At 42.0% G+C, this 25,992-nt stretch overlaps 1 protein-coding gene across 20 annotated transcripts in view; it reads right to left on the bottom strand.

Moving 5' to 3' along the window:
- Positions 1 to 25,992, bottom strand: part of SVIL (supervillin) — a 304,969-nt gene that overhangs the window by 201,780 nt on the left and 77,197 nt on the right. For 14 of the 20 annotated variants that reach the window (XM_066280530.1, XM_066280533.1, XM_066280532.1 and 11 more), the window contains exons 1-2: positions 8,420 to 8,439; positions 6,788 to 6,927 (exon numbers count right to left, since the gene is read on the bottom strand). In XM_066280530.1, coding sequence (XP_066136627.1) covers positions 6,788 to 6,927; positions 8,420 to 8,430 — 151 coding nt within the window. In that variant the 5' untranslated portion in view covers positions 8,431 to 8,439. Of the gene's footprint in view, positions 1 to 6,787; positions 6,928 to 8,419; positions 8,440 to 13,831; positions 13,919 to 25,992 lie in introns of those variants that run through there. The other 6 variants (XM_066280542.1, XM_066280540.1, XM_066280545.1 and 3 more) reach the window with 3 other exon arrangements.

Raw genomic sequence — 25,992 nt, 5'->3', positions numbered from 1 at the left:
TGTGGCACATCCAGTGTACACGAGCTGGTGGAAACCAGAGAGCTGAGAACACCCGGCCTGCTGGGTACAACCCGAAGCCCCTGGCCTCTGACCTACCCCCTGCCTACCTCTTCAGCCGCACAGCCTGCTGCTCCCCCCCCAGCAGGTGACCACGAGAAAATACAGTCACCGTGACTGCCATGTGCAAGCTGTACTCTTTCCTCCCTTTGCACTTAGAAATCCCCTCATTGTTCTGCGAGGCTCCATTGACATTATTTCTCCTATGAAGCCTTCCCGACATGGTCTATGATATTCAGCCTCCATTCTGTCGCTGTCCAGAAGCCAGGGCCTGTGCTTCGCCTCTGTATCCACGTGACCTGGCCAGGTAGGTCTGCCATGTGACAAAGGTCTTAAGGGTTGTACACATAGATGGACACACCTTGCAGTTAGTTCTTGTAGTCTAATTTTAATTCAGCAACAGAATTCTCTTTCTTTTCAGGTTTGACCAATCAATAATCAGTTATTATTCTTATTACTCCCCCCCCCAAAAAAAACAAACAACTAGAGAGTGGTAAGAGTGACAAGTTGGTTCTTGAGTTCACGGGCAGAAAGTAAAAAGACCTGGCTGGCAAGTGCTTTGGGACAGCAGCCTTGCCTTCTGTACTGCCCCCTGTGAAGTACCCCATGGATAAGACACACCATTTTTCAAAAAATTTGGGGTCTAAAAACTGGGTGAATCTTACACAGTGGTTGTAGATTTTTTTACTTGAATTTCTCGCTTTTTTGTGCTTGTTTTTGTGCTTATTGTTGAAGTCAGTGATTCATCATCAGACACAGATGAGGACAAGCTAATGGATGGGAGTTTTGACAGTGATGAGGAGTTATATGAATTTTATGATGAATAAAACTTAAGTTCAATAACTTTATATAACACATTTTTTTTTCCAAATTTCAGGCCCCCGAATTAAGGTGTATGTTATACATGGGAGCGTCTTATACATGGGGAAATATGGTATCCGTTTCCAGAAAGGATGACGTCCAGGCACTGGCCTATCAGTGCAGGGACAGCAAGCCAGCAAAGCTTTCTGAATAGCTTCTCTGCCTTCTGAAAAGTTCTGCTTCATAAATGGCAATGGACTTGAGCAATCATTCCAAGTATTTTTTTTAAGCTGCTCATTTCCAGTGGATGAAAAGACTTGGCAAGCAGGATCTGTATGCGTTATGTCCAAACTTCTGCTCTCACAGGACCAGACGTGGAATCATTACATTTTCCATGATCTTAGAATTGTGACATCTATAAGTAAAGAGAGCCGGTCCTCAGTCTCCTAATACCTACACTGACCACCACAGTGAATTTGAGATTGCAGTCTTTTGCATCATGGACAAGTACTTATATTTGGGGGTAGATTTTTTTAAGCAAAAAAGAAGGGATATTATTTTTGGTTAACAATATTTTTCAACCAACAAATCTCCCCCCCCCCCCCCTCGATAATCTAAACCAACCAAGCAATGAGTCTGTTTCTCTGTTTCTCTCAAAGTATAGGAAGAACTTCACTGGCTTTAGATGACTATCTTTCGAGCTCCAAGGTCATGTGTAGGTCACTGGCTTGAACAACAAATGAGCAAGCCAATTCTTTCTCTGTGGCTGCTTCAAGAATCTGTGGCTGCTTCAAGAACATGGGTGTGTAGCAATGCTCAGCATGAATAGAACTGCTGACCCCATGGTCAAGATGAAATGTTAGTTTGCCAAGGGGGGAGCTCAGACCGTGTTTATGAGTCCTGGCCGCAGCGATGTGGGCTGCTGCACAGCTGGGCCAACATCACATTCCTGGCTACCAGGCTCAGAGTCTTGAGAGTAATCGGAGATGCACGAAGAATGACATGATCCATTGAGGCCACCATATATCTAAAAATAAGGGATTTTTGTCCATTCACCGCATGGAATGGCAGAACCATGAAGTTCTCGAGTAGTTCAGCAATGCAGTGGGTGGAGGGAGGACGCCCCACCCTACAGAAGACTCCTGAGGCTCTTTCCTGTCCATGCTGTTGTGGGCACAAGGCTTTGCACCATAAGCCGTTTCCTTGGCTGATCTCAAACACCAAGAGGAAATGGGAAATTCGAGAACCTATGTTGTTTCTTAAGGAGCACACAAGAAGGCAAACATCTGCACCACATTACAAAGGAGAAGCCAGAGCAACGCCCAGACCCAGAGACGACCCAGAGAATTGCTGGAACAGGGAGGGCCTGGGCAGCTATTCTGGTGACCGCATCCTCCTGCTTCCACACCTGAAGCCCCACCCTTGGCTGGAGGCACAGTACATGCACTCCCCAGCTCGGTAGGACCCCATGTCAAGTTCATTCTCATTTTCTTCCAGAAACAGTTACAAGTGAGGGCTGCATACTTGGGCCAACCCACAAAAGCCTGGTAAACCTCTAATAAAGTGGAACCACAGTACCAATAATTCTATAAAACTGAACCACTGTGTGTTATAGCTTAGAATGTACTTGTGGCTCCAAGTAGGGATCCTAAAACCCAGCTTCCTGGCAGCACAAATGTTGGCTTCCTACCCTACGGGGTGGGCAGCAGCTCTTGTTTTGGGGCAGGGACTACAAAATAGAGAAGAGCGCTGTCAGGAAACCCCCATGTGGGAGAATGAAGTAGGGGGTGGAGTCAATGGGGGGGGGCAGCAGTGCGGGGGGGGGGGCTGCGCTTGGGAGGAGGAGTCATTTCTGGGGTAGATAGTGGAAGACACTAAGAACTAAAAAGTTTAAGCAAAGAAAATAAATGGGAAGACGCAGGATTCAACTCATCAAGTTTAACTTTCTGAAACATCTACTTCATTTCTTATATTTCTCATTCTCTCCACATCAGGTGAAAACTTGGTTTCAGCCTAGAGACCAAAAAGTCACATTATCTAGATGAAGACCCCCATAGTCCCACCCCGTTCTGAAAACAAAGCTTGAGAGTCTGTAATTCTGGGGAGAAATGCAGCTCATCATCTCAAATTCACCAAAGAAAAATGGAGAGAATGAGGAGGAAGAAAAAAAGGAACTAGAGACAGGAGGGGATCCCAAGAGAGAAAAAGTACCTTAACATAAGGTGTTCCGAAGTGGGAACTTTAGAAAGACAGTAAGCGCTCGATCTCTCTTAGTGTCCCTCTGACACAGGCCCGTGCAGAGCAGACAGGCCCCTCGGGGGCGGCAGCTGCCTCCGGGACTCCTCGCACACAGGAAGAACTCCCTTCAAAGAGGGTGAGATCAGCGGGTCGTGTGCATCGTGTCAGAGGAAGGACAGGAAACAGACAGGCAAACACACCCTCACACGAGGAGGCGCTCCACGCACCCCGTTCTTCCTGCCCTCCTCACTCCTGCTGAGGCTTTCCTCGCCGCCCCCCAACACACTTTCCACCAAGATAAGAGATTTTTGTCCTGTTCTGGAGATGTCTGTTAAACTCTAGTTCTCAGAATTGCACCTAGGACCTAGGAAGTGTTCATTTAATATTTGTTGGAAGAACAGAATTAATAATACCAATTTCACAGGGACGGCCCCCAAAACACAGAGGTTTTACAAAGGCTACTTGCACTGTCATTGTTCCCAGCACCCTGCAATCTGTGACAGCAGCCCACAGTCAGAACTATCTTCCTTCCGTCCCAGGACCTCTGGAGTCCTCACTAGCAGTGCCTAATTTCAGCGTTAAGACTCCCTTGAAAACCTCATGCACTCTGATCTAGGCCTGGACACCAATGCAAGTGCACACCCCCCGCGCAGCAGCCCTGCCGGCAGCCTCTGAGGTCAGCTAACTGACAGGGTAAACCTGAACGCAGGGTCACAACGGGCTGGCTCTAAACGTTTTCTGACGATGTCCAAGTGGGCAAGTTCAGTCCCTTTTGCCCAGAAACATGACACTGTTCTCTATACCAACAAGTATTAACTAGAATCCCTAGTGCATGGTCCAGGATATGAAAATTACAGTAATCTAATCTTGCCAAGGAAAAAGTATGAATCATCATTACATGGTCTGACACAGAGCAAAATGATGAATCCTAGGCTGCACCGAGGCTCAGGTCCCCACTGATGGCTCCCTGTGGGCTGCCAACCAAACAGTGCCGCCCCCAGGCCAGCACCAGAGAAGTTGGCATCCTAGGGGAGCAGAAGCCAGGAGGAGCAATGCCATGTTCCCAGGACCACACTTTCCAACTGCCTATCCTGAGAGATTCTGTGACAATGAGGGCAGTGGAGGAGGAATTAGGGGCTAAAATTCCCCTTCCATCTTCTCACCAGTAGAAACCGCTTCAGCTCTGAAGCTTATCTAAGGAGGAACTGTATAATCAGGGGAAACAATAGAATATGCACAGGACAAGCAGAACAATGAAAAACAAATCCACTCAGAATGTTCTCTTAACCACATCACAGAAACACCCAGTTCTGGTCTTTTCCTGCAACTTTCAAAAAGACCACCAAAGCACCCCCTCCAGAAACCACAGCCCCGGTACCCTGAGGACGGTACCCTCAGGCCTGCTGGTCAGGGCGCCCGCAGGGCCAAACCGTCCCTTGGCTCCTCCCCCCCTTTTCTTCCTCACAGCTGCATTCAATTTTCTGTCCTTGGGGTTTTTAAAGGAACATTTATTCTAGGGCCAGGATTCTCAAGTTTTATGGTTATACAACTACCTCTCCCAGGGCCAAAGAATGCTTAAAAAGCCTAAACCCGGCAAAGAGAATTAGTAAAAGTATACAAATGAAAGTAAAATAAAAAGTTAAGACTTGTTCCAAATTATAGTCAACCTCTTATTTGGTTGCATTATACCTTCAGTTTGCCCTGCAAGATATCTGCTACCCATTTTTCATGCAAACACGTGTCTATGTGTGTGTATGTGTGTGTGTGTAAGGGAGACTGGGAACAGGTAAGGAATGGAGAATTTCAAAGATGTATTTGTATTTTTCATGGCTTCTATTGTTGTAAGGTACCCAAAAGCTGAAAATTAATATTGATATTCTGGGAGGAAAGGTCAGGCTTTCCTGTCCTGTCCTTTAAGAAGGGAAGGGAGAAGAATGTAGAAGTTTCTGGCTTGCAAGAACAATGGGTCATTCAGTTTTAAATCTAAAATAAAGGTTAACCTAGAAACTTCTCTTTCAATAGGAGGCAGAATTTACATACCACCTTGCATTGACTGTAGTTCCTCCCCCTTCCTGGAATCTTGAGGGTAAAATACCTCTAGGCTAGTGAGGGAAGAGGAATCCTGAAAGATTTGTACACATCTTTGATTGTGTTACCTTGAAAGTCTTTTTTTTTTTAATTAATTTATTTTTTTTGTATTTTTCTGAAGCTGGAAACGGGGAGGCAGTCAGACAGACTCCCGCATGCGCCCCACCGGGATCCACCGGCACGCCCACCAGGGGGCGATGCTCTGCCCCTCCGGGGTGTCGCTCTGTTGCGACGAGAGCCACTCTAGCGCCTGGGGCAGAGGCCAAGGAGCCATCCCCAGTGCCTGGGCCATCTTTTGCTCCAATGGAGCCTCGGCTACAGGAGGGGAAGAGAGAGACAGAGAGGAAGGAGAGGGGGAGGGGTGGAGAAGCAGATGGGTGCCTCTCCTGTGTGCCCTGGTCGGGAATCGAACCCGGAAGAACTTCCGCATGCCAGGCCAACGCTCTACCACCGACCCAACCGACCAGGGCCAAAAGTCTTAATGTTTCTGTGTATCCCCTAAACCAGTGGTCCCCAACCCCCGGGCCGTGGACTGGTACCAGTCAGCCCATGGGCCATTTGGTACTGGTCTGCAGAGAAAGAATAAATAACTTACATTATTTCCATTTTATTTATATTTAAGTCTGAACGATGTTTTATTTTTAAAAACTGACCAGATTCCCTCTGTGACATCTGTCTAAGACTCACTCTTGACGCTTGTCTCGGTCACATGATACATTTATCCGTCCCGCCCTAGAGGCCGGTCCATGAAAATATTTTCTGACATTAAACTGGTCCATGGCTCAAAAAGGTTGGGGACCACTGCCCTAAACAAATGTTGTCAGCCCATGCCATGATGTCATATTCTCCCCCGCCCACGTGTGATCAAGGGTATATAAGCAGCCCCTGAACTATTTTTGGGACTGCACGATTTGGGCCTGCAGATGCCCCGTGTCAGCCATATGCAGCCAGCATATTAATAAATCTCCTCCTCTAATAAAACTCTTCAAAATTCACCTGGACTGGGTGTCTCTCTGTGAACTTGATGAAATGAGGTACAGTGCCTTTCAGAATCTGGGGTGCGGTACTTTATAACACTATCTCCCATTGGATGGTAAACTTTATTATAAACACAACCCATATCTTACATGGGAATTGATAAAAAGCACACAGAGGGAGATTCCCTACGGAGCTCTCTGTGCTGGCTTTTCCTATTTAAAGAGTTGGATGGTAGTAGGGTTTTGGTAGCAGGACAGCCAGTTCAAAAAATAAAACTGTATTTTTACTTAAAAAGTCAAATTATTGGCATTTTTAGTTGGAATGCTCTACACTAAGTACACTATTAATTAACACCCCAAGATCATCACCACACACCTCCCAAACGGAGACACGAGACCCCCACCAGCTCGCGAGACACGAACCAGGTTCCTAAGTGCTGCCACATGGAACCGGTTCAGAATCTCAGAATCACCAGAAGTCCTTACCTGCACTCTTCTGTTCACCTCCTCAGGTCACCAGGATGCCTGCATTGCAACGTAATCTGCCCGGAGGCTCCCCCCCTCCCCCCCCAGCCTCACAAGCATCCCTGTTAGGTATGCTAGCTGCCTGCTTCCGACAAACTTACCCGGTCTGAGGAAGCCACGTTCAGGCTTTGGGGCCTGAGGTCGGTGACCCAGCAGCACCGCACCCACATTGGAAGCCTGGCCGCGCCCCAAGACCAACAGCACAGTTTTGGAGAAACAAGGCTGCTTGCACAGAACTGCCCTGAGCAAAAAAAGAAAAAAAAAAGATCTGGAATGTGGCCAGTAGCACCTGCTTAGTGCGGCCCACACCTCTGAAACCAGCAGGGGACTTGGCACCGAGCTTGCCCTGCCCTGGCCAGAGGGTTCCTCGGAGGGTTCTCTCAAAAGCACTTACTTGTGAGCAGAGGCCCTGCAGGCAAAATAACAGGCTGAGATTCAAATGATTCCTCCAGATAGCCACTCTCATTCTCCCAAGATTGAAAGTGGCCAGAAGTTAGTAAAATCTTTAAACCGAGGGCAGAGGACAGCTGTAGAAAGCAGGACTCTAAAGTCATAGAATTTTTTTTTAAAGCTAGCGATTTTCTTGTGGATGACAGTCTGGCTTCTAACCAAACAGGACATACCACAGACATTGCTTTCTCATGATAACAAATTTAACACCCTGCGGATCTGTGCTCTTGGACAAGTTAGGATGCTTTGTTCAAAGCAAGAATGTTGTAATGAAAGTAACACTGGAAAGTTCTTCCCTCAAAGTCCACAAATGCATGTCCCTTCCATATAAAATAAAACACAACTGAACATCATATAATCTTTTATTAAAACACACACACACACACACACACACACACACACACACACACATAAGAAAAATCCGTATAAGGGGACTGTAACCATGGTTTGAAAACAAAGATGTTTTCTAATCTTGTGCCCTAACAGATTTTAAAAATACTGTTTTTATGAGGCCCTGGCCAGTTGGCTCAGTGGTAAGAGCGTCGGCCTGGCCTGCAGGAGTCCTGGGTTCAATTCCCAGCCAGGGCACACAGGAGAAGCACCCATCTGCTTCTCCACCCCTTCCCCTCTCCTTCCTCTCTGTCTCTCTCTTCCCCTCCCACAGCCAAGGCTCCATTGGAGCAAAATTTGCCCGGGGCACTAGAATGGCTCTGATTGTGGCAGAGCGATGCTGCAGATGGGCAGAGCATCGCCCCCTGGTGGGCGTGCCAGGTGGATCCCAGGGGGGCGCATGTGGGAATCCATCTGACTGCCTCCCCATTTCCAGCTTCAGAAAAATACAAAAAAAAAAATACTTTTTTTTATGATAGGCCACTTATATGCCATATAAGATGGAGTAAAAATTTGAGCTAAAACACTGATATACCTTTAGAAATCACTCACCAAACTGTGTGCACATGTCTGCATACGTCTGAATTCGTGCATATGCACACACACAGACAAACAAAAAAACCCACACTGCCTGAACTCATACAAAAGGAGCAGTCAACTAACACATGCTCAAAACATAACTTTTGCCCAAAACATCAAATGGGCTTCATAGCCTAAGTAGCAGTCTGGATTGTTACTTCAAGGAACATGTATCTGTAAAAGCTGTTTCCACACACTCTAACTTAATAAAGAAGGGTAGGAAAGACTGTGCTAATGCCAATGTTAAGAGGCATGGTCACAAGCTTCTGAGGTTTGTGAAATGCATTTGCACATGATCCTTTTGAGAATGTTACCTCATTCCCATCCACCTTGCTTCTGGACCCACTATAGTCTGGGCTGTCCAAACACTGGGTTCTGCTGATGTCTGCAGAGATGTGAAGTGGTGACATATGTACAACCAGGACTCGGCTTTATAAAGTCCGTATCTGAAAGCATGAGATGTCTTTTGCCTTAATTCTGATTTTAAATGAAGATTTTCAAACAATTCCACTGAAACTTTGTAAAAGCACATCAGTAAAATCCGGCTTTTAGCTTTCTCTCAATCAAAATAACAGAAGAAAATAAAAACTATTAGAGAACAAAGCAAAGAATGAACCCCTTCTCTCACCCCAGCCCCACACTACCCTCCTGCCCCACCCTACCTACAAGTCGAAGCTCCCCAGATGCAGGCTCTGCCCAGAGAGCTGGCTGCACAGAAGGGAGGGCGCTGGAGTTTCAGCAGAGCAGGAAAGGGTCCCAGAACAATTGTCACCTGTTGCCTAACTCTCCGCTTCAGCACTTCACATTCTTCCTTCAACCCACTTAGACCTGGAGTCTCACTGCTGAACTACTCTGACCAAAACCATAAGCAACATCTACCTTGGCAGTTCCAAAGGACACTTGTGTCCTCCTCTCACTGACCTCTCAATCATGCCAGCTCTGTGGGCTCCTCCCTCCTTCTCAAGTCTGGGCTCAGGGGCCCAGCACTCTCCCCTCTGCTTCCTCCCTGGCTGCTGCCCCGCCTGCCTCCTTTGTGGTCCTCCCCTTCCTTCCCCTTAGCCTTGCTCCCTCTCATCCCCTCATCCTCTGGGTCTCTCCTCCTCTCTCTCCCCATTTCCATCCTTGCCTATTATGGATTTACCTATCGCCTAATTTGATCTCCAGTCGATATGGTCCCTCTGAGTTCCAGATGTACATGCAACTGTCCACTTAAAATCTCTAACTGGATATTTAACAGACACTCAAACTTAATGTGTCCACACAGAATTTTCAAAGCTGGCCCTCCCTGTTTAAACCCCCCCCACACACACACACAAAACCCCAAAACGTCTCCCAGCCTTTCCCTCCTTCTCAGAAGTTGCCATGGCCAAAATGTAAGGGTCAGTGTTAACTCCTCCCTTGTCTTCGCTCCCATGGTTCATCTACCACCAACTGCTGACAGTTACAACTGCAAAGCATCTCCTGTTCTGTGCATACAAAGCTGCATTGCTATATAATTTATATGCCATACACTGCACCAACTTAAAATATATAATTCGATGGTTTTTAATACATTCATAGAGTTGTATCATTATTAACAAAGTAATTTTAGACATTTTCATCACCCCCCAAAAGAAACCATCTACCATACCCATTAGCAGTCACTTTCAATTTCCCCTTAAACACTCCAGTCCTAGGGCAACCATTAATCTACTTTCTGTCTCTGTGGCAGATTAACCTGCTCCAGAAATTTCATATAAATGGAATCATACAATATGTGGTCTCTTGTGTCTGGCTTTTTTTATTTAGCATATTTTCAGGATTCATCAACATTGTGGCATGCATTAATTCTCCATTCCTTCTTATAGCCAAAAAAATCCTGTCATACAGATATACAATACTTTATTAGTCCATTCATCAAATGATCACTGGGGTTATTTCCATTCTTTGATTATTAAAATAATACTGCTATGGCCTGACCAGGTGGTCGCACAGTGGATAGAGCTTTGGACTGGGATGCAGAGGATCCGGGCTCAAAACTCCGAGGTTGCTGGCTTGAGCGTGGCTCCTCCGGCTTGAGCACGGGCTCACCAGCTGGAGCACGGGGTTGCTGGCTTGAGTGTGAAATCACAGACATGACCCCATGGTCACTGGTTTGAGGCCATAGGTCACTAGCTTGAAGCCTAAGGTCACTGGCTTGAGCCCAAAGTTGCTGGTTTGAGCAAGGGATCACTCAGTCTGCTGTAGCCCCCTCCTCTGGTCAAGGTACATATGAGAAAGCAACCAATGAACAACTAAGGAGCTGCAACAAAGAGTTGATGCTTTTCATCTCTCTCCCTTCTTGTCTGTCTGTTCCTATCTGTCCCTCTCTCTGTTACAAAATAATAATAATAATAATAATAATAATAATAATAACAACAACACTATGACCATTTCAATTTTTGTAGACATAAGTTTTCATTTCTCTTGGGTATATATCCAAGAGCGGATATGCTGGGTAATAAAGTACCTTTGTGATTCCCCATATGAGGAACTGCCAGACTGTTTCCCAAAGTCAGCTTCTTTGGAAAGATTTTGATTTCCACTCGCAGGGTATGAGAGCTCTGGCTTCTCTATATCCTCATCAACACTTGTTACGATCTGTGTTTCACAGTGGAATGAAACAGTATCTCACTTCAGTTTTTATTTGCATTTCTCTGATATTGAACATCTTCTCAGGTACTAATTGGTCATTTGCATATCTTCTGGGAAGAAATGTCTATTCAGAACTTTGCTTATTTTTAAATTGGCTTATCTTTTCACAGTTGAGTTGTAAGGTTTCTTGATATATCCTAGATACACGTTTCTTATCAGATTATATGATTCACAAATATTTTCTCCTATTCTATGGGTTGTCTTTTCCCTCTCTTGAGAATGCCTTTTAACACACAACAGTTTTTAAGTTTGTTGAAGTCTAACTTACCTATTTCTCTTTTGTTACTTGTGCTTTTGGTGTTATAACTAAAAATCACTGCCTGAGCAAAAGTTATGGAGATTAACCCCCATGTTGTTTTCCAAGGGTTTTACAGTTTTAGCTCTTACACTTAGGCCTGTGATCCACTGTGAGATCATTTTTGTGCATAGTGTGATGTAGGGGTCCAACTTCATTCTTCTCTATGTGGACATCCACTTGTCCCTGAACCATCTGTTGAAGAGTCTGTTCTTTTCCCATTGAATTGTCTTGGAACATTTGTAAAAAAATCAATTATCATAAATGTATGATTTTATTTCTGGTCTACTAATTCTGTTCCAAAGATCTGTATGCCTATCGTTATGACAGTACCCACTGTCTTGGTTACTGTAGCTTTGTGTTAAGTTTTGAGTCTTCCAATTTTGCTCTTTTTCAAGATAGTCTGAACTATTCTAGATCCCTTAAATTTCTGTCTAAATTTTAGGATTAGTGCTTCAATTTGTGCAAAGAATCCACCTGAGATTTTGATACAGGTTATATTGAATCTATAGATTAGTTGGGAAATCCTGTCATTTGAACAACAGTAAGTCTTTTTTGGTAAATAAACATAGAATGTTTTTATATTTGTTTAGATTTTCCTAAATTTCTTAAAATGATGTTTTGTAGTTTTAAGACTATAAGTTTTACACTTCTTTGATTATATTTATTCCTAAGAACTGTTATTTTTTATGTTATTGTAAAGAAATTATTTTCTTAATCCTCTCAAAGGTTCACTGTAAGTGTATAGCACTACAATTCCTATTTGTATCCTGCAACCTTTCGGAACCTATTTACTAGTTCTAACAATGTGATGAGTTTTCCATATACAAGATCATGTCAACTGCAAATACAGTTTTACTTCCTCCTTTCCAATCTAGAAATTTCTGATTCCACAGTCCTTCTTAAGAGCCCTGGCTAGGCCTGCTCAGCACCACACTGAAGAGCTGTGATGACAATGAACACCTTCATCTTGCTCCTGAGCTTCAGGGGAGAGTTTTCTGCCCTTCACAATTAAGTGTGATGTAAGTTGTGGGTTTTCACAGATCTCTTAGGTTAAAGAAGTTTCCTTCATTCCTAGTTTGTTGCTGTTGTTTAGTCTTGGTTTGTTTTTTTTCTTTAGTATCATGAAGAGCTATTGGATTTTGTCAAATGCTTTCTCTGCAAAAAATACAGACCTTTGCACTTGTGTGTCCCTGTGTAGACCTCTTTGTGCTATCTCTATAGGTCAGTATTTCTCATGTTTATAGGGATCTTCTTCTGGGCAGTCCTAGACCATCAGATTCAAAAGTCCCCATCCTCCACTGTCTCTTCCCCAGTCAGTCTATCACACGACCTTCAAAGCACTCAGCCATTATTATTGTAAGCATACCTTTGGATACACTTGTGTAAGAGTTACCGACATGTTTTTCTTTAATTTAATCCTCACAACCACCTTACTAGGTAGGTGCCATTATCACCAATTTACAGATGTAGAAATTAAGAGAGAGGTCAACTGTCTTGTTCAAGGTCATGCAATTTATAAGTGGCAGACCCAGGCTCCCTAGCCCCCCAGACCATTCTCTTAAATATGTTATCATGCCCTGGTCAGGTAGCTCAGAAGTATTTTTCAACTTCCAATCCAGTCCGTGGACCAGTGCCAGACTGCTAGTCATGTTGTGCCAGTCAGTGAAAGAGTTAACCACACTGATGTTGTATGAAGACTATCTGCAGACTGGCAGTTGAAAATGCTAGGTTAGAGCACCAGTCCCAATACACCAAGGTTGCTGGTTCAAACCCTGTCAGACCACATACAAGAACCAACCAACGGCCCTGGCTGGGGAGCTTGGTTGGCCGTAGCGCTTATCCCGAGGTACGGAGGTGGCCGGTTTGATCCTCAGGCAGGGCACATACAGGAACAGATGAATGTTCCTGTCTCTTTCTTTCCCTTCCTCTCTTGCTAAAATCAATAAATTTTAAAAAATTTAAAAAAAAGAATCAACCAATGAATGCATAAATAAGTAGAACAATAAACTGATGTTTCTCTCTCCCCCTTCCTCTCTAAATCAATAAATAATTTTTTTTAAAAAATTGCTTACTTCTTACCGCTTTATTTACTATCTATACACAGACATCATCAATATCATTTATTGTTGTATTTTTTTAGAATCTAACACTATACATGGCTGATGTTCAATAATTTGTTTAATGAAAAAATAGAGCACTGGTCTCAAGATGCCCCATGAGAAGAGAGCTGAAGAGAACTCTGATGAGCACTGGTGATAACACACACCCTTGGAGGTTCACAAGCCTCATTCATCTTTGAGATCCTTCAGTAAGGAAGACTGTTTAAGTTTAACCCTATGCTTTCCAAACTTCTTTGAGCACAGACCTATCTTCCCAGCCCTGTACACACTGCATAATAATGTAGGGAACACACTCTGAAAACCACTGCCCCAGAGCGGCGGTTCAGAAGGAGCCATTCCTGGAAAGAGGCTTCCGCGCTCCTTCCTGCTGCTGAATCTGCCCTCATTTAGAAAGTCTCACTTAGAGTCCCTGAAAGGTCTCTCACGGCCACGGCTCAGTTAAAGAACAAAAAAGAAAACAAAAAACACAATCAGAGAGGTAGCGTTCATTTCCTCACAGCTCTGGGTTGCTGAATATGATTCACATTTACTCTTCTTAACATACATTTAACTATGCTCAGAATGCAGGTGAAAAAAAAAAACAACCAATGATGTGTTAACCAGAAAACTGTTGCATGTCTTCTCTAAGTACTCACCGTAGTGCCGATATTTAAATCATGGCTTCAGATGCAGAATGACTTCAAAATCTTCATCCCAGCCTTTTCAGCCTTCTTGAACTCCCTCTGAAAAAGGAGAAAGAAAATTTCTACTTTAAAATCTAAAAAGAGAAAATATCAAATAATCCAAGATGTCCACGTGTATGAGCAAAGCATGATGCACTGCTGTGATTAATTTTCTGCTTCTAAAGAGCTTTCTTCCTTTCAATTACTTATTTACATCGGCAACGACAGATGACAGGCAGAGGTTAGAGCATCTCCTTCTACTTCATGAAAGAATAATTTAAAAGTATATATTTGGAGTGACATTAGAGAAATGGCACTGTGAGGGGTGCTCCTGATACTTCTCCCTGAAATTTCAACAAATTCAATAACTAGAGACAGAAAAATAATCCCAGGAGCATCTGAAATACACATATACCAAACAAAGGTATGATTGGCAAAAAGGTGGCTGAATATATAATCCACTTTGAAGGAAATAAGACAGAGAATGGAGTATTCCGCTTCCCTCACTGACCTGAGAAAGGGCTGCTTTCACTTGGAACTGAGAGGAAGGGAGGGATAGGGAAGAGGGAAGAAGCGAGTGTGCAGTCGGCTCAGCCTAAGATCGCTGACATGGAGCTAGCACCTGAAGCAGACCCCAGAATAGGTGGCCAAGTGGGTTGCCTGCGGTTCACTCCCAGTTTCCTGGTATGCAATCGCGGGTGGTTTGTGAGTGGCTCCATGGTTCTACCTGGCGCTTTGGGTGAGGATGCCCACATTCCTGGATGGAGGGGCCAGGTCGGAGACTGTCAGCAGTGGCCTTCTGTGTGGTTTGTAGCCAGAGTTTCTGTATAATCTCGGCTCCCCAACCAACAGCACACGGGAAGTGTGCAACAGCTGGCTTCCCTACACCTGGACCTGTCTGGGCACAGTGACTCCGCCAGCCATACAGGCTAACAAAGCACATTCCCACGGAGGAGAGCTGAGGAAGTGGTGGGGGTAAGGCGTGCAGGCAGCTTGCTGGAGCAGGCAGCCTCTGGAGAGCAGACCTGCGGAACACTGAGGCAAACTAGACATACCCTGGAACCCTTAGAAAGGAGCCTTCCCACTGCCCGGCCTGCTTACACTGGCGGCTCTGGCTGACAAAGCCTTCTTTCCCAGGGCTGCGATTTAAGCGGACCCAGAGGAGGGACGTGATAGTTCTTAGGGCCTCTCGCTCTATAGGCAGTGGCTGGGGCAACTTCCCGCCAGTTGATACGGGTTAAAAAGCACATTCCCACAGAAGAGACCTTAGAGAACACTGCAGAAGTTGGGTGGGCTGGGCTGTAAGCTTCCCAACAAGGGAGAAGCCTATGGAGAGCAGACCCGCAGAGTGCTGAGGCAAATTTAACTAGACATACCTGGGGAACCTTAGAAAGGAGCCTGACCAGAAGTCAGCTCACTCCCCTGCCTGCTTAAGCTGGTGGCTCTGGTTGACAAAGCCTTCTTAACAGAGCTGTGCTTTGAGTGAACCTGGAGGAGGGACTTGACAGCTTTTAGGACCTCTTGCTCTGCAAGCAGTGACTGGGGCATCTTCCCGCCAGCCGATACAGGTTACAAAATGCAAAAAGCCTGGGGAGAGTAGACCCGCAGAGTGCTGAGGCATACTAGACATGCATGGAGGCTCATAGAAAGACACCTGAAATGCAATCGGCTCCCAGCCCTGCCTGATTACATTGGTAGCTCTGGCTGGCAAAGCCTTACCCAGAACCTGGCTTTGAGCAGGAACAGAGGGGGGAGTTGGCAGCTCTTAGAGCCTCCTGATCTCCAAGCAGTGGCTGGGGCAACGTCACAGCTGGGTCCCCAGGCTGTGGCTCAGGAAGGAAAGACATGGGAAGAGGCACTGGGAAAACAAACTCCCCCATTGTGGGAGCCTGCAAACACTAACAAGCCCCGCCTACCAACAGGACTGAGGCCTAGTTTATGTCATCACCACAGCAACACATCAACTACAAATATCTGCCTAAGAGTGACACAGAGGCAGAACCTGGGGTACAGCACCACCAGCCAAAAAGAGAGAGAAAAAAGAAAAAGGAAGAAGATAACATCTCAAAACCAGAAAAAATCCACAGTCTTTATAACTTTTTCCATTTTTTTTCTTGTATTTTTAATCCTTTTATTCTTCAACCTTGGTCATTTTATCCTCTTTCTGTTTTATTCTTTCCTTTTCGTTTTGAACTTTATTACCCATAGTTTTATATTTTCCATTCTTGTTTTTTTCTATGAGGGTTACATTCCAAAAACCTTAACTTTTTTTTTCTTCCTTTTTTCTCTCTCTCTCTCTTTGTTTCTTCTTATCTCTTTCACTTTTTCTCTCATTTGATCCTTATTCATAAACAAAATTTCATTCTGAATTCAAATTTTTTCTTTGTGGCATTTTGTGTGCTTTTTACTTCACTTTTATCACTATCATTTCCCCCCAACTCTGGCTCTCCATTCTACATAGTTTTTGTTCCATTTAATACAAGAGAATATTTATTTTTCACTGTATTATTTTTTCTCTTTTACTTCTTTTCTCTTTCACTTTTTCTCTCATTCGAACGTCATTTACAAACAAATTATTTTATTCTTGATTCAATTTTTTCCTTGTGGCATTTTGTGGGTTTTTACCTCATTTGTTGTCTCTTTGTCACTTCCCCCCAACTCAGGCCCTCCATTCTATGCATTTTTGTTCACTTAGCACAATAGAATTTTCATTGTATTTTCTCAAAAAAAATTTTATTATTCTTTTTTTTTATCAAATCTTAGTAGTGTTAGTAACAAAACAAGTCTCAAATGCTATTAAGAAAAAAGAATTAAAATATCATGAATACAAAAAACAGAGGTGTAGTTCAGATAGATGAGGAAAAATCTAGAGAAAAAAATTTCAATACCTTGGAAACCTTGGAGTTAAATGACAGAGAATTTAAAATTGAAGTCCTAAAAATACTCAGGAAAATACAAGAAAGCAAAGAAAGGCAATTTAGGAAGCTAAAACAACAATTCAATGAACAAAAAGACTATATCACCAAGCAAACTGAAACTATGAAAACAAATCAAACAGAGATGAAAAACTCAATTCATGAACTGAAAAACGAGGTAACAAGCTTACCTAATAGAACAGACTAGATAGAGGAGAGAATCAGTGACATAGAAGACGGGCAACTAGAGACACTACAGAGAGAAGAGGAGCGAGATTCATGAATTTTAAAAAAAAAATGAGAAAGCCCTACAGGAATTATCTGACTCAATCAGAAAGAGCAATGTAAGAATAATGGGTATATCAGAAGGAGAAGAGAGAGAAAATGGAATGGAGAACATATTCAAACAAATAATAGACGAGAACTTCCCAAGCCTGAAGAAAGAATTAGAGCCTCGAATTCAAGAAGCAAACAGTATACCGAGTTATCTTAATCCTAACAAACCTGCTCTAAGGCACATCATAATAAAATTGTCACAAAAAAATGACAAAGAAAAAATTCTCAAGGCAGCCAGGGAAAAAGAAAAGAATACAACATATAAAAGAAGACCCATTATATTATCATCAAATTTCTCAGCAGAAACACTACAAGCTAGAAGAGAGTGGACTCCAACATTTAAAGTACTGAAAGAGAGAAACTAACAGCCAAGAATACTACATCCATCAAAGCTATCATTCAAATACTAAGGAGAAATAAAAGCATTCACAGATACAGAAAAGATGAGGGAATTCATCACCAGAAAACCCCCACTTCAGGAAATACTAAAGGGGGTTTTCTGACCAGATACAAAGAACAAAACAAAACAAAACTACAAGTAAAAGCTCCATCAAGATCACAATAAAAACGAGATTAATCTGTGACAACAAAAACAAAAAAGGGGAGAGGACAAAGATTAACAGTAGCAAAGGAGGATGGAGTGCAGAAGCACTCATGAGATAATGTACTACAATGAACATGATATGTATCCTTTCCATTACTTAATGGTAACCACCCCTGAAAAAATCACCACAGAAGCACATGGCTTGAAAAAAGAAGTAACAGAGGAAAGAAGTATGGATTACAACCAAACAAAAACAAATGATAGAAAAACAAAAGAACCAAACAAGATACAAAACTATCAGAAAGCAATATATAAAATGGCAATAGAAAACCCTCAAGTGTCAATTATTACACTAAATGTAAATGGATTGATCTCAAAAAATAAAAAGACACAGAGTAGCAGAATGGATTAAAAAAGAAAATCCAACTGTATGCTGCCTTCAAGAAACACATCTAAGCTACAAGAATAAAAACAAATTCAAAGTGACGGGTTAAAAAAAATATTCTCCAAACAAATAATATCCAAAGAAAAGCAGGTGTAGCCATACTCATATCTAACAATGCTGACTACAAGACAGAAAAGATAATTAGAGACAAAGACGGTCATTTCATAATGAAAAAGGGGACATTGAATCAAGAAGACATAACACTTCTTAATATATATGCACCAAATCAAGGAGAACCAAAATTTATAAGACAGCTACTGAGTGACCTAAAGAGAAAAACCGACAAAAATACAATCATACTTGGAGACCTCAATACACTGCTGACGGCTCTAGACCGTTCATCCAAAAAGAAAATCAATAAAGAAATATTGGCCTTAAACGAAACACTAGAACAATTGAATATGATAGATATCTACAGGACATTTCATCCCAAAGTGCCAGAGTATACATTTTTCTACAGTGTACATGGAACATTCTCAAGAACTGAACATATGTTGGTACACAAAAATAACATCAACAAACTCAGAAAGATTGAAATTATACCAAGCATATTCTATGATCATAAAGCTTTGAAACTAGAATTCAACTGCAAAAAAGAGGTAAACAAATGCATAAAAATGTGGAAATTAAACAACATACTTTTAAAAAAATGAGTGGGTCAAAGAAGAAATAAAAGCAGAGATCAAAAGATACATACAAACAAAAATAACAATATGACATATCAGAATCTTGGAGATATAGCAAAAGCAGTAATAAAAGGGATGTTCATATCACTACAGGCCTATATGAACAAACAAGAGAGAACCCAAGTAAACCATTTAACTTCACATCTTAAGAAACTAGAAAAAGAAGAACAAAGGCAACCCAAAACCAGCAGAAGAAAAGAAATAATAAAAATAAAAGTAGAAATAAATGAAATAGATAACAGAAAAACTATGGAAAAAATCAATTAAACAAGAAGCTGTTTCTTTGAAAAGATCAACAAAATTGACAAACCCTTGGCAAGACTCACCAAGGGAAAAAGAGAAAGGACTCATATAAACAAAATCCAAAATGAAAGAGGAAAATCACCACAGATATCATAGATATTCAAAGAATTATTGTCAAAGACTATGAAAAACTATATGCCACCAAATTTCACAATATAGACAAAATGAATAAATTCCTAGAACAATACAATCTTCCTAGACTGAGTCATGAAGAAGCAGAAAGCCTAAACAGACCCATAAGCAGTAAGGAAATAGAAACAACTATCAAAAACCTCCCCAAAAATAAAAGTCCAGGCCCAGATGGCTACACTAGTGAATTCTATCAAACATTCAAAGACGACTTGGTTCCTATTCTACTCAAAGTTTTCCAAAAAATTGAAGAAGAAGCAATACTTCCAAACACATTTTATGAGGCCAACATAACCCTGATACTAAAACCCGGCAAGGACAATACAAAAAAAGAAAACTACAGACCAATATCTCTAATGAATACAGGTGCTAAAATACTAAACAAAATACTAGCAAATCAAATACAACAATACATTAAAAAAATAATACATCATGATCAAGTGGGATTCATCCCAGAATCACAAGAATGGTTCAACATACTTAAAATGGTTAATGTAATACACCATATCAACAAAACAAAGAACAAAAACCATATGATCCTATCAATAGATGCAGAAAAGGCATTTGATAAAATACATCATTTTATGTTTGTTTGTTTATTTTTTAGAGACAGAGAGTCAGAGAGAAGGATATATACGGACAGACAGACAGACAGGAACGGAGAGAGATGAGAAGCATCAATCATTAGTTTTTTATTGTGACACCTTAGTTGTTCATTGATTGCTTTCTCTTATGTGCCTTGACCGTGGGCCTTCAGCAGACCGAGTAACTCCTTGCTCAAGCCTTGGCTTCAAGCTGGTGAGCTTTGCTCAAACCAGATGAGCCCGGTGTTCAAGCTGGCGACCTTGGGGTCTCGAACCTGGGTCGCTGCATCCCAGTCCGATGATCTATCCACTGTGCAACTTAGGCAACATCCTTTTATGTTTAAAACACTCAATAAAATGGGTATTGAAGGAAAATATCTCAATATAATAAAAGCCATTTATGACAAACTATCAGCTAACATCATATTAAATGGCATAAAACTAAGGACTTTTCCTCTAAAATCAGGAACAAGACAAGGCTGTCCACTCTCTCCACTCTTATTCAACATAGTGCTGGAAGTTTTAGCCAGAGCAATCAAACAAGAGAAAGAAATAAAAGGCATTCATATTGGGAAAGAAGAAGTAAAGGTTTCTCTTTTTGTAGATGATATGATCCTATACATCGAAATCCCCAAAGACTCCACAAAAAGACTACTAGAAACAATAAACCAATACAGTAAGGTTGCAGAATACAAAATTAATACACAGAAGTCTATTGCCTTCCTATATGCCAACAATGAAACATCAGAAAACAACTCAAAAAAAATAATTCCCTTCATGGTTGCAACAAAAAAATAAAATACCTAGGAATAAACATAACAAAGAATGTAAAGGACCTATATAATGAAAACTACAAAATATTGTTAAGGGAAATCAAAAAAGATACAATGAAATGGAAAAATATTCCTTATTCTTGGATAGAAAGAATAAATATAGTCAAATGGCTATGTTACCCAAAGCGATATACAAATTTAATGCAATTCTCATCAAAATTCCAATGTCATTTTTTAAAGAAATGGAACAAAAAATCATCAGGTTTATATGAACTATAAAAACCCCCAAATAACCAAAGTAATCCTAAGGAAAAAGAATGAAGCTGGGGGCATTCAATACCTGACTTCAAATTATATTATAAACCCACAATAATCAAAACAGCATGGTATTAGCAGAAAAATAGACACTCAGACCAGTGGAACAGAATAGAGAGCCCAGAAATAAAACCTCATGTATATAGTCAAATAATCTTTGATAAAGGGGCCAACAACACACAATGGAGAAAAGAAAGCCTCTTCAATAAATGGTGCTGGGAAAACTGGAAAGCCACATGCAAAAGAATGAAACTGGACTACAGTTTGTCCCGTTGTACTAAAATTAATTCAAAATGAATCAAAGACCTAAATATAAGACCTGAAACAATAAATTACATAGAAGAAAACATAGGTACTAAACTCATGAACCTTGGCCATAAAGAACACTTTTTCAATTTGACTCCAAAGGCAAGGGAAGTGAAGGCAAAGATAAATGAATGGGACTACATCAGACTAAGAAGCTTTTGCACAGCAAGAGATACTGACAACAAAACAGACAGCCAACTAAATGGGAAATGATATTTTCAAACAACAGCACAGATAAGGGCCTAATTCCAAAATATACAAGGAACTCATAAAACTCAACAACAAACAAGCAAACAATCCAATAAAAAAATGGGAAGAGGACATGAACAGACACTTCTCACAGGAAGAAATACAAATGGCCAACAGATATATGAAAAGATGCTCATCTTCATTAGCTATTAAAGAAATGCAAATCAAAACTGCAATGAGATACCACCTCACACCTGTTAGATTAGCTATTATCAACAAGACAGGTAATAACAAGTGTTAGGCTGTGGAGAAAAAGGAACTCATCCACTGTTGGTGGGATGTAAAGTAGTACAACCATTACGGAAGAAAGTATGGTGGTTCCTCAAAAAATTAATAGAACTACCATATGACCCTCTCTACTGGGTATATACCCCCAAAACTCAAACACACTGGTATGTAAAAATGCATGCAGCCCCATGTTTATCACAGCATTGTTCACAGTGGCCAAGACATGAAAACAACCAAAAAGCCCTTCAATAGATGACTGGATAAAGAAGATGTGGTACATATACACTATGGAATACTACTCGGCCATAAGAAACGATGATATCGGATCATTTACAACAACATGGATGGACCTTGATAACATTATACTGAGTGAAATAAGTAAATCAGAAAAAACTAAAAACTATATGATTCCATACATAGGTGGGACAGAAAAAATGAGACTCAGGAACATGGACAAGAGTGCGGTGGTTACGGGGGGGGGGGGCGGTAAAGGAGGAGAGGGAGGGGGTGAAGGTAGAGGAGGGGCCCAAAGAAAACCAGATAGAAGGTGATGGAAGACATTTTGACTTTGGATGATGGGTATACAACATAATCAAATGTCAAAATAACCTGGAGATGTTTTCTCTGAATCTATGTACCCTAATTAATCAATGTCACCCCATTAAAATTAATAATAAAGAGAAAAAAAGTATTTATTTTCTCCATCTTAAACTCAGTGAATAAAATCATTTCTTTGTAATGATTCTCTAAAGCTCTAAGGGTTCCGTGGTAACTGAAATTTTACATAGTTGTTCTGAAGACACGAGTTATCCTGAGTAAATGCGAGTACTTTCTAGAACACATTTACATCAGATCCAAATCAGGGGCTTGAGGAAGAGACGCCCTGTAACAAAGAGACTCGAGAAAACCAAGCGTTAGAACTCCTCATGTATGGCCATGAGGGACCGACAAAGACCCCATTCCTTAGAAGAAGAGAAACAGTGGATACAAAATTTAGGACACTAGAGTAATGGCCCAGGGCGTGCAGAGTGACTGGGTTGGAACCTCGTCATGCCATTAATTCCAGAGCAACACAATCTTCAGCATTCATTCTCCTCCAAGGTGGGGTATGAAGGAGAACCTCACTCGTACTGGAAGTGCAATGGATCAGTGCTAATACAAACACACATTTGCTCGTGTGATTTTCCTAATGGCGAGTAGTCTGGACACAGGGCAACTCACATGGCAGTAGACTCGTTCCTTTCACCCCCAATAGCTGACTGCCTATGTGGAATCCTGGTGACTCAGCCTGAGATAGGGGCACTAATGAACACAAGCGAGGCTGCAGCCTGGAGGGCCCCAACAGAGGTATATTAGTGGGTTAGCTGGTTAGTGGTTAGGGTTGATTTGGGGAAATATTTTATTTTAAGCTACTAAGGCACACCCTCCTATGTCCTCTTGATGTCTGTTCAGAACTTCCTTGTATTACCTTTTGAAAAAGTCATTTAAGGAATCAGTCTGCTCATGCACATGATTGGATGGCAGCCAGTGACACGCCAGCATTGTACAGACCACAAATGGGACCAGTTCTCGGTTTTTAGAAGCAAATGGGAGACACAGTGTCAGAGCCTGTCTTACCTTTACTGCAAGAGTGGGGTTCTTCCCCAGGAGCCGCAGCTGAAGCAGCTTATAAGGAAATTGGTGCGTGGTGTGAAGAGGCCACAGAGGAGTTGACTCATTTGAAGTTCCCTCAAAACAAAGAAACAGTATCCTCACCACTGCCTGGTGAAATTCATGAACTCACGACTCACAACGGGAAACCACATAGGTGGCTGTGGTGAACATAGACAAACTCTTGGGTTTAAGTAGGTTGCTTTCTGTGCCAAAAATAAAGTCCTTTTTCCTCCTCCCCCATAAATCTGTTTATTGCTAAAAAGCTTTGCAGCCTTGTGAGCAAGACTAGACCAATTTAAGCCTCTGTTTCCTCTCGGGCTCCTTCTCAGGATACTAAACTGGGGAAGAATTTTTCGGCTTTGGAAAAGGGGACTCTCTCTCTGTACTGGCCACAAAAGAAAGAAGAAAGAAATTCTTCAGAAAGAGCAAATGCTAAGAGAACCACAAGAAGCCAGTGGCAAGGGCAGAAGAGGAATCCATACCACTCTCTCTTCTGTTAGAAGGAAGATCTACAGTGGAGATCAAGAGCCCAAGGGTACAGCAGGAATCTGAAAGGCCTGTACCTGAAGCGTTAGTTCAAGAAATCTGGTTTGCCCAAAGACAAAGGAAAAATCTGTCTCTAGATCAGGGATCGGGAAGCTTTTTGGCTGACAGAGCATGAACGGCACATATTTTAAAATGTAATTCCCTGAGAGCCATACAATATGTTTAACACTAAATACAAGTAAATGTGTGCATTTTATGTAAGACCAATACATTTAAAGCACAATAAGTCTTTGAATTCTTTTTAATAACGTTGTTATGCTGTTGCTAACCACTGATGAATAAAGTACTTCTTACCATTAATGTGACTTCTGGTGCTGCATAGTTTTGCTGATGGCTTTGTACTCTGGTTGATACGTGGTGAGGTTAAGCTTCATGCAGGTGTTAAGACTTCCATCGGTTAAACGTGATCGTAGGTTGGTATTAACGTTCTTTAGATGTGAGAAAAACTGCTCACATGCATACGTAGAGCCAAACATTGTCAGTACAGCAATACTCACACGCTGCAGTGTGTGGTATGTGATGGGAAGCGTGTTCCAAGTTTTGACAATCAGCCAGTCTGCGGGTTGAAGTTTTTCATCTCTCCCCACTTGTGTTTGCTCGCCAACTCTGCTTGCTGTCGAGCAAGTCATTCCAAATCTTCATTCAGTGACTTGAACTTATTCACCCACATGTCTGAGGCCTCAGGTCAGCAGCTTCTAGCTCAAAATCTCTGACGGAGACACCGGGGATGTAACTCAAGTTGGCGCTGTCCACCGCACACTCGTGTGGATGGGTGATGAACTTAAAAATATGAATGACTCATGAAATTCTCCAAAGCACGCTTCGAATGACTGCAGGAGATTAGATGTGAAGCCCGCTAGCTGCTGAAGATCAAGATGTTGAGCAGGGTCACTTGCTGTGCATGCATCTTTAAACTCTCCCAGTTTTTCAAAGTGTAGTAAACAATCTGTTTCAATGTCAGTGATAAAGAGTTCCAGCTTGTTTTCAAATGCAAACACTGCTTTTTGGAGGGATAAGACTGTATTTCCAATGCCTTGCATTTTCACATGGAGCTGGTTCAGATGTTCAGTCATGTCCACGAGATAGTAGAACTTCAGGAGCCACTCAGTGTTAGCTAACTCAGGATGCTTGACATTTTTCATTTCAAGAAAAGTCCGGATTTCACTCAGATAAGCCACAAAACGGCTGAGCACCTTCCCTCTTGACAACCAACGCACACTGCTGTGCAGAAGCAGACCAGGATAATTATTCCCAACTTCATCCAGGAGTGTTTTAAACTGGCGATCATTTAAAGCTCGGGCAACAATAAAGTTGACCACCCGAATGACCAGCAACATCACTTCACCAAGCTGCTCGCCACACATCTGAGAACAAAGTGCCTCCTGATGTAGGATGCAGTGAAAACTTAGGATGGGTCTCTTTTCATGTTCATGAAGAAGCACTACGAATCCTCTGTTTTTCCCCACCATGCGCGGAGCACCATCAATACCGAAATAAGTTTATCCATCAGTAGATTTTTTTAAGTTTATCCATCGGTAGATTTTTTTCTTTAGTGAACTCAGTGAAAGACTTGAATAAATCCTCCCCTCTTGTTGTCTCTTTCATAGGCAGAACAGCAAGACTTTCCTCACGTAGTGTGTCACCGACAGCATACCTTGCAATCACGCTGAACCTGGATGAATGGCTTACGTCTGTTGACTCATCCAAAGCGAGAGAAAAGAATGGTGCTGCATTTATGTCCTTCACTTGTGTTGCCTCAATTTGATTTGCCATCATGATGGTACGATCGTGAACAGTTCTTGCCGACAGAGGCATGTCTTTCATCCGTTTGATTATCTTGTCTTTATCTGAAAAGTCGTCAAAAAAGTTCATTGGCAATATCAAGCCTGAATGTTTTGGCATGCTCCCCATCTGTGAATGGCTTTCCGTTTCTCACAATTGCTAAGGCACCAGCAAAGCTAGCCGAATTCCAGTCACCTTGTTGGGTCCAAACACGGAGTTGCTGTTGACTAGCTTGCACTCTGCACAGTAGCTCTTGACATGCTTTCTTCCTGTTGTCTCCCACTCGATACTTCGATGCAAATGTAGTATGGCGTGTGTTGAAGTGCCGCTTTATATTTGA

The sequence above is a fragment of the Saccopteryx bilineata genome, chromosome 5 (assembly GCF_036850765.1).
Source record: "Saccopteryx bilineata isolate mSacBil1 chromosome 5, mSacBil1_pri_phased_curated, whole genome shotgun sequence".
NCBI classification, from domain to species: Eukaryota; Metazoa; Chordata; class Mammalia; order Chiroptera; family Emballonuridae; genus Saccopteryx; species Saccopteryx bilineata.
Note: the sequence above shows the minus strand (reverse complement) of the source record. Positions and strands in the feature narration are given on the sequence as shown.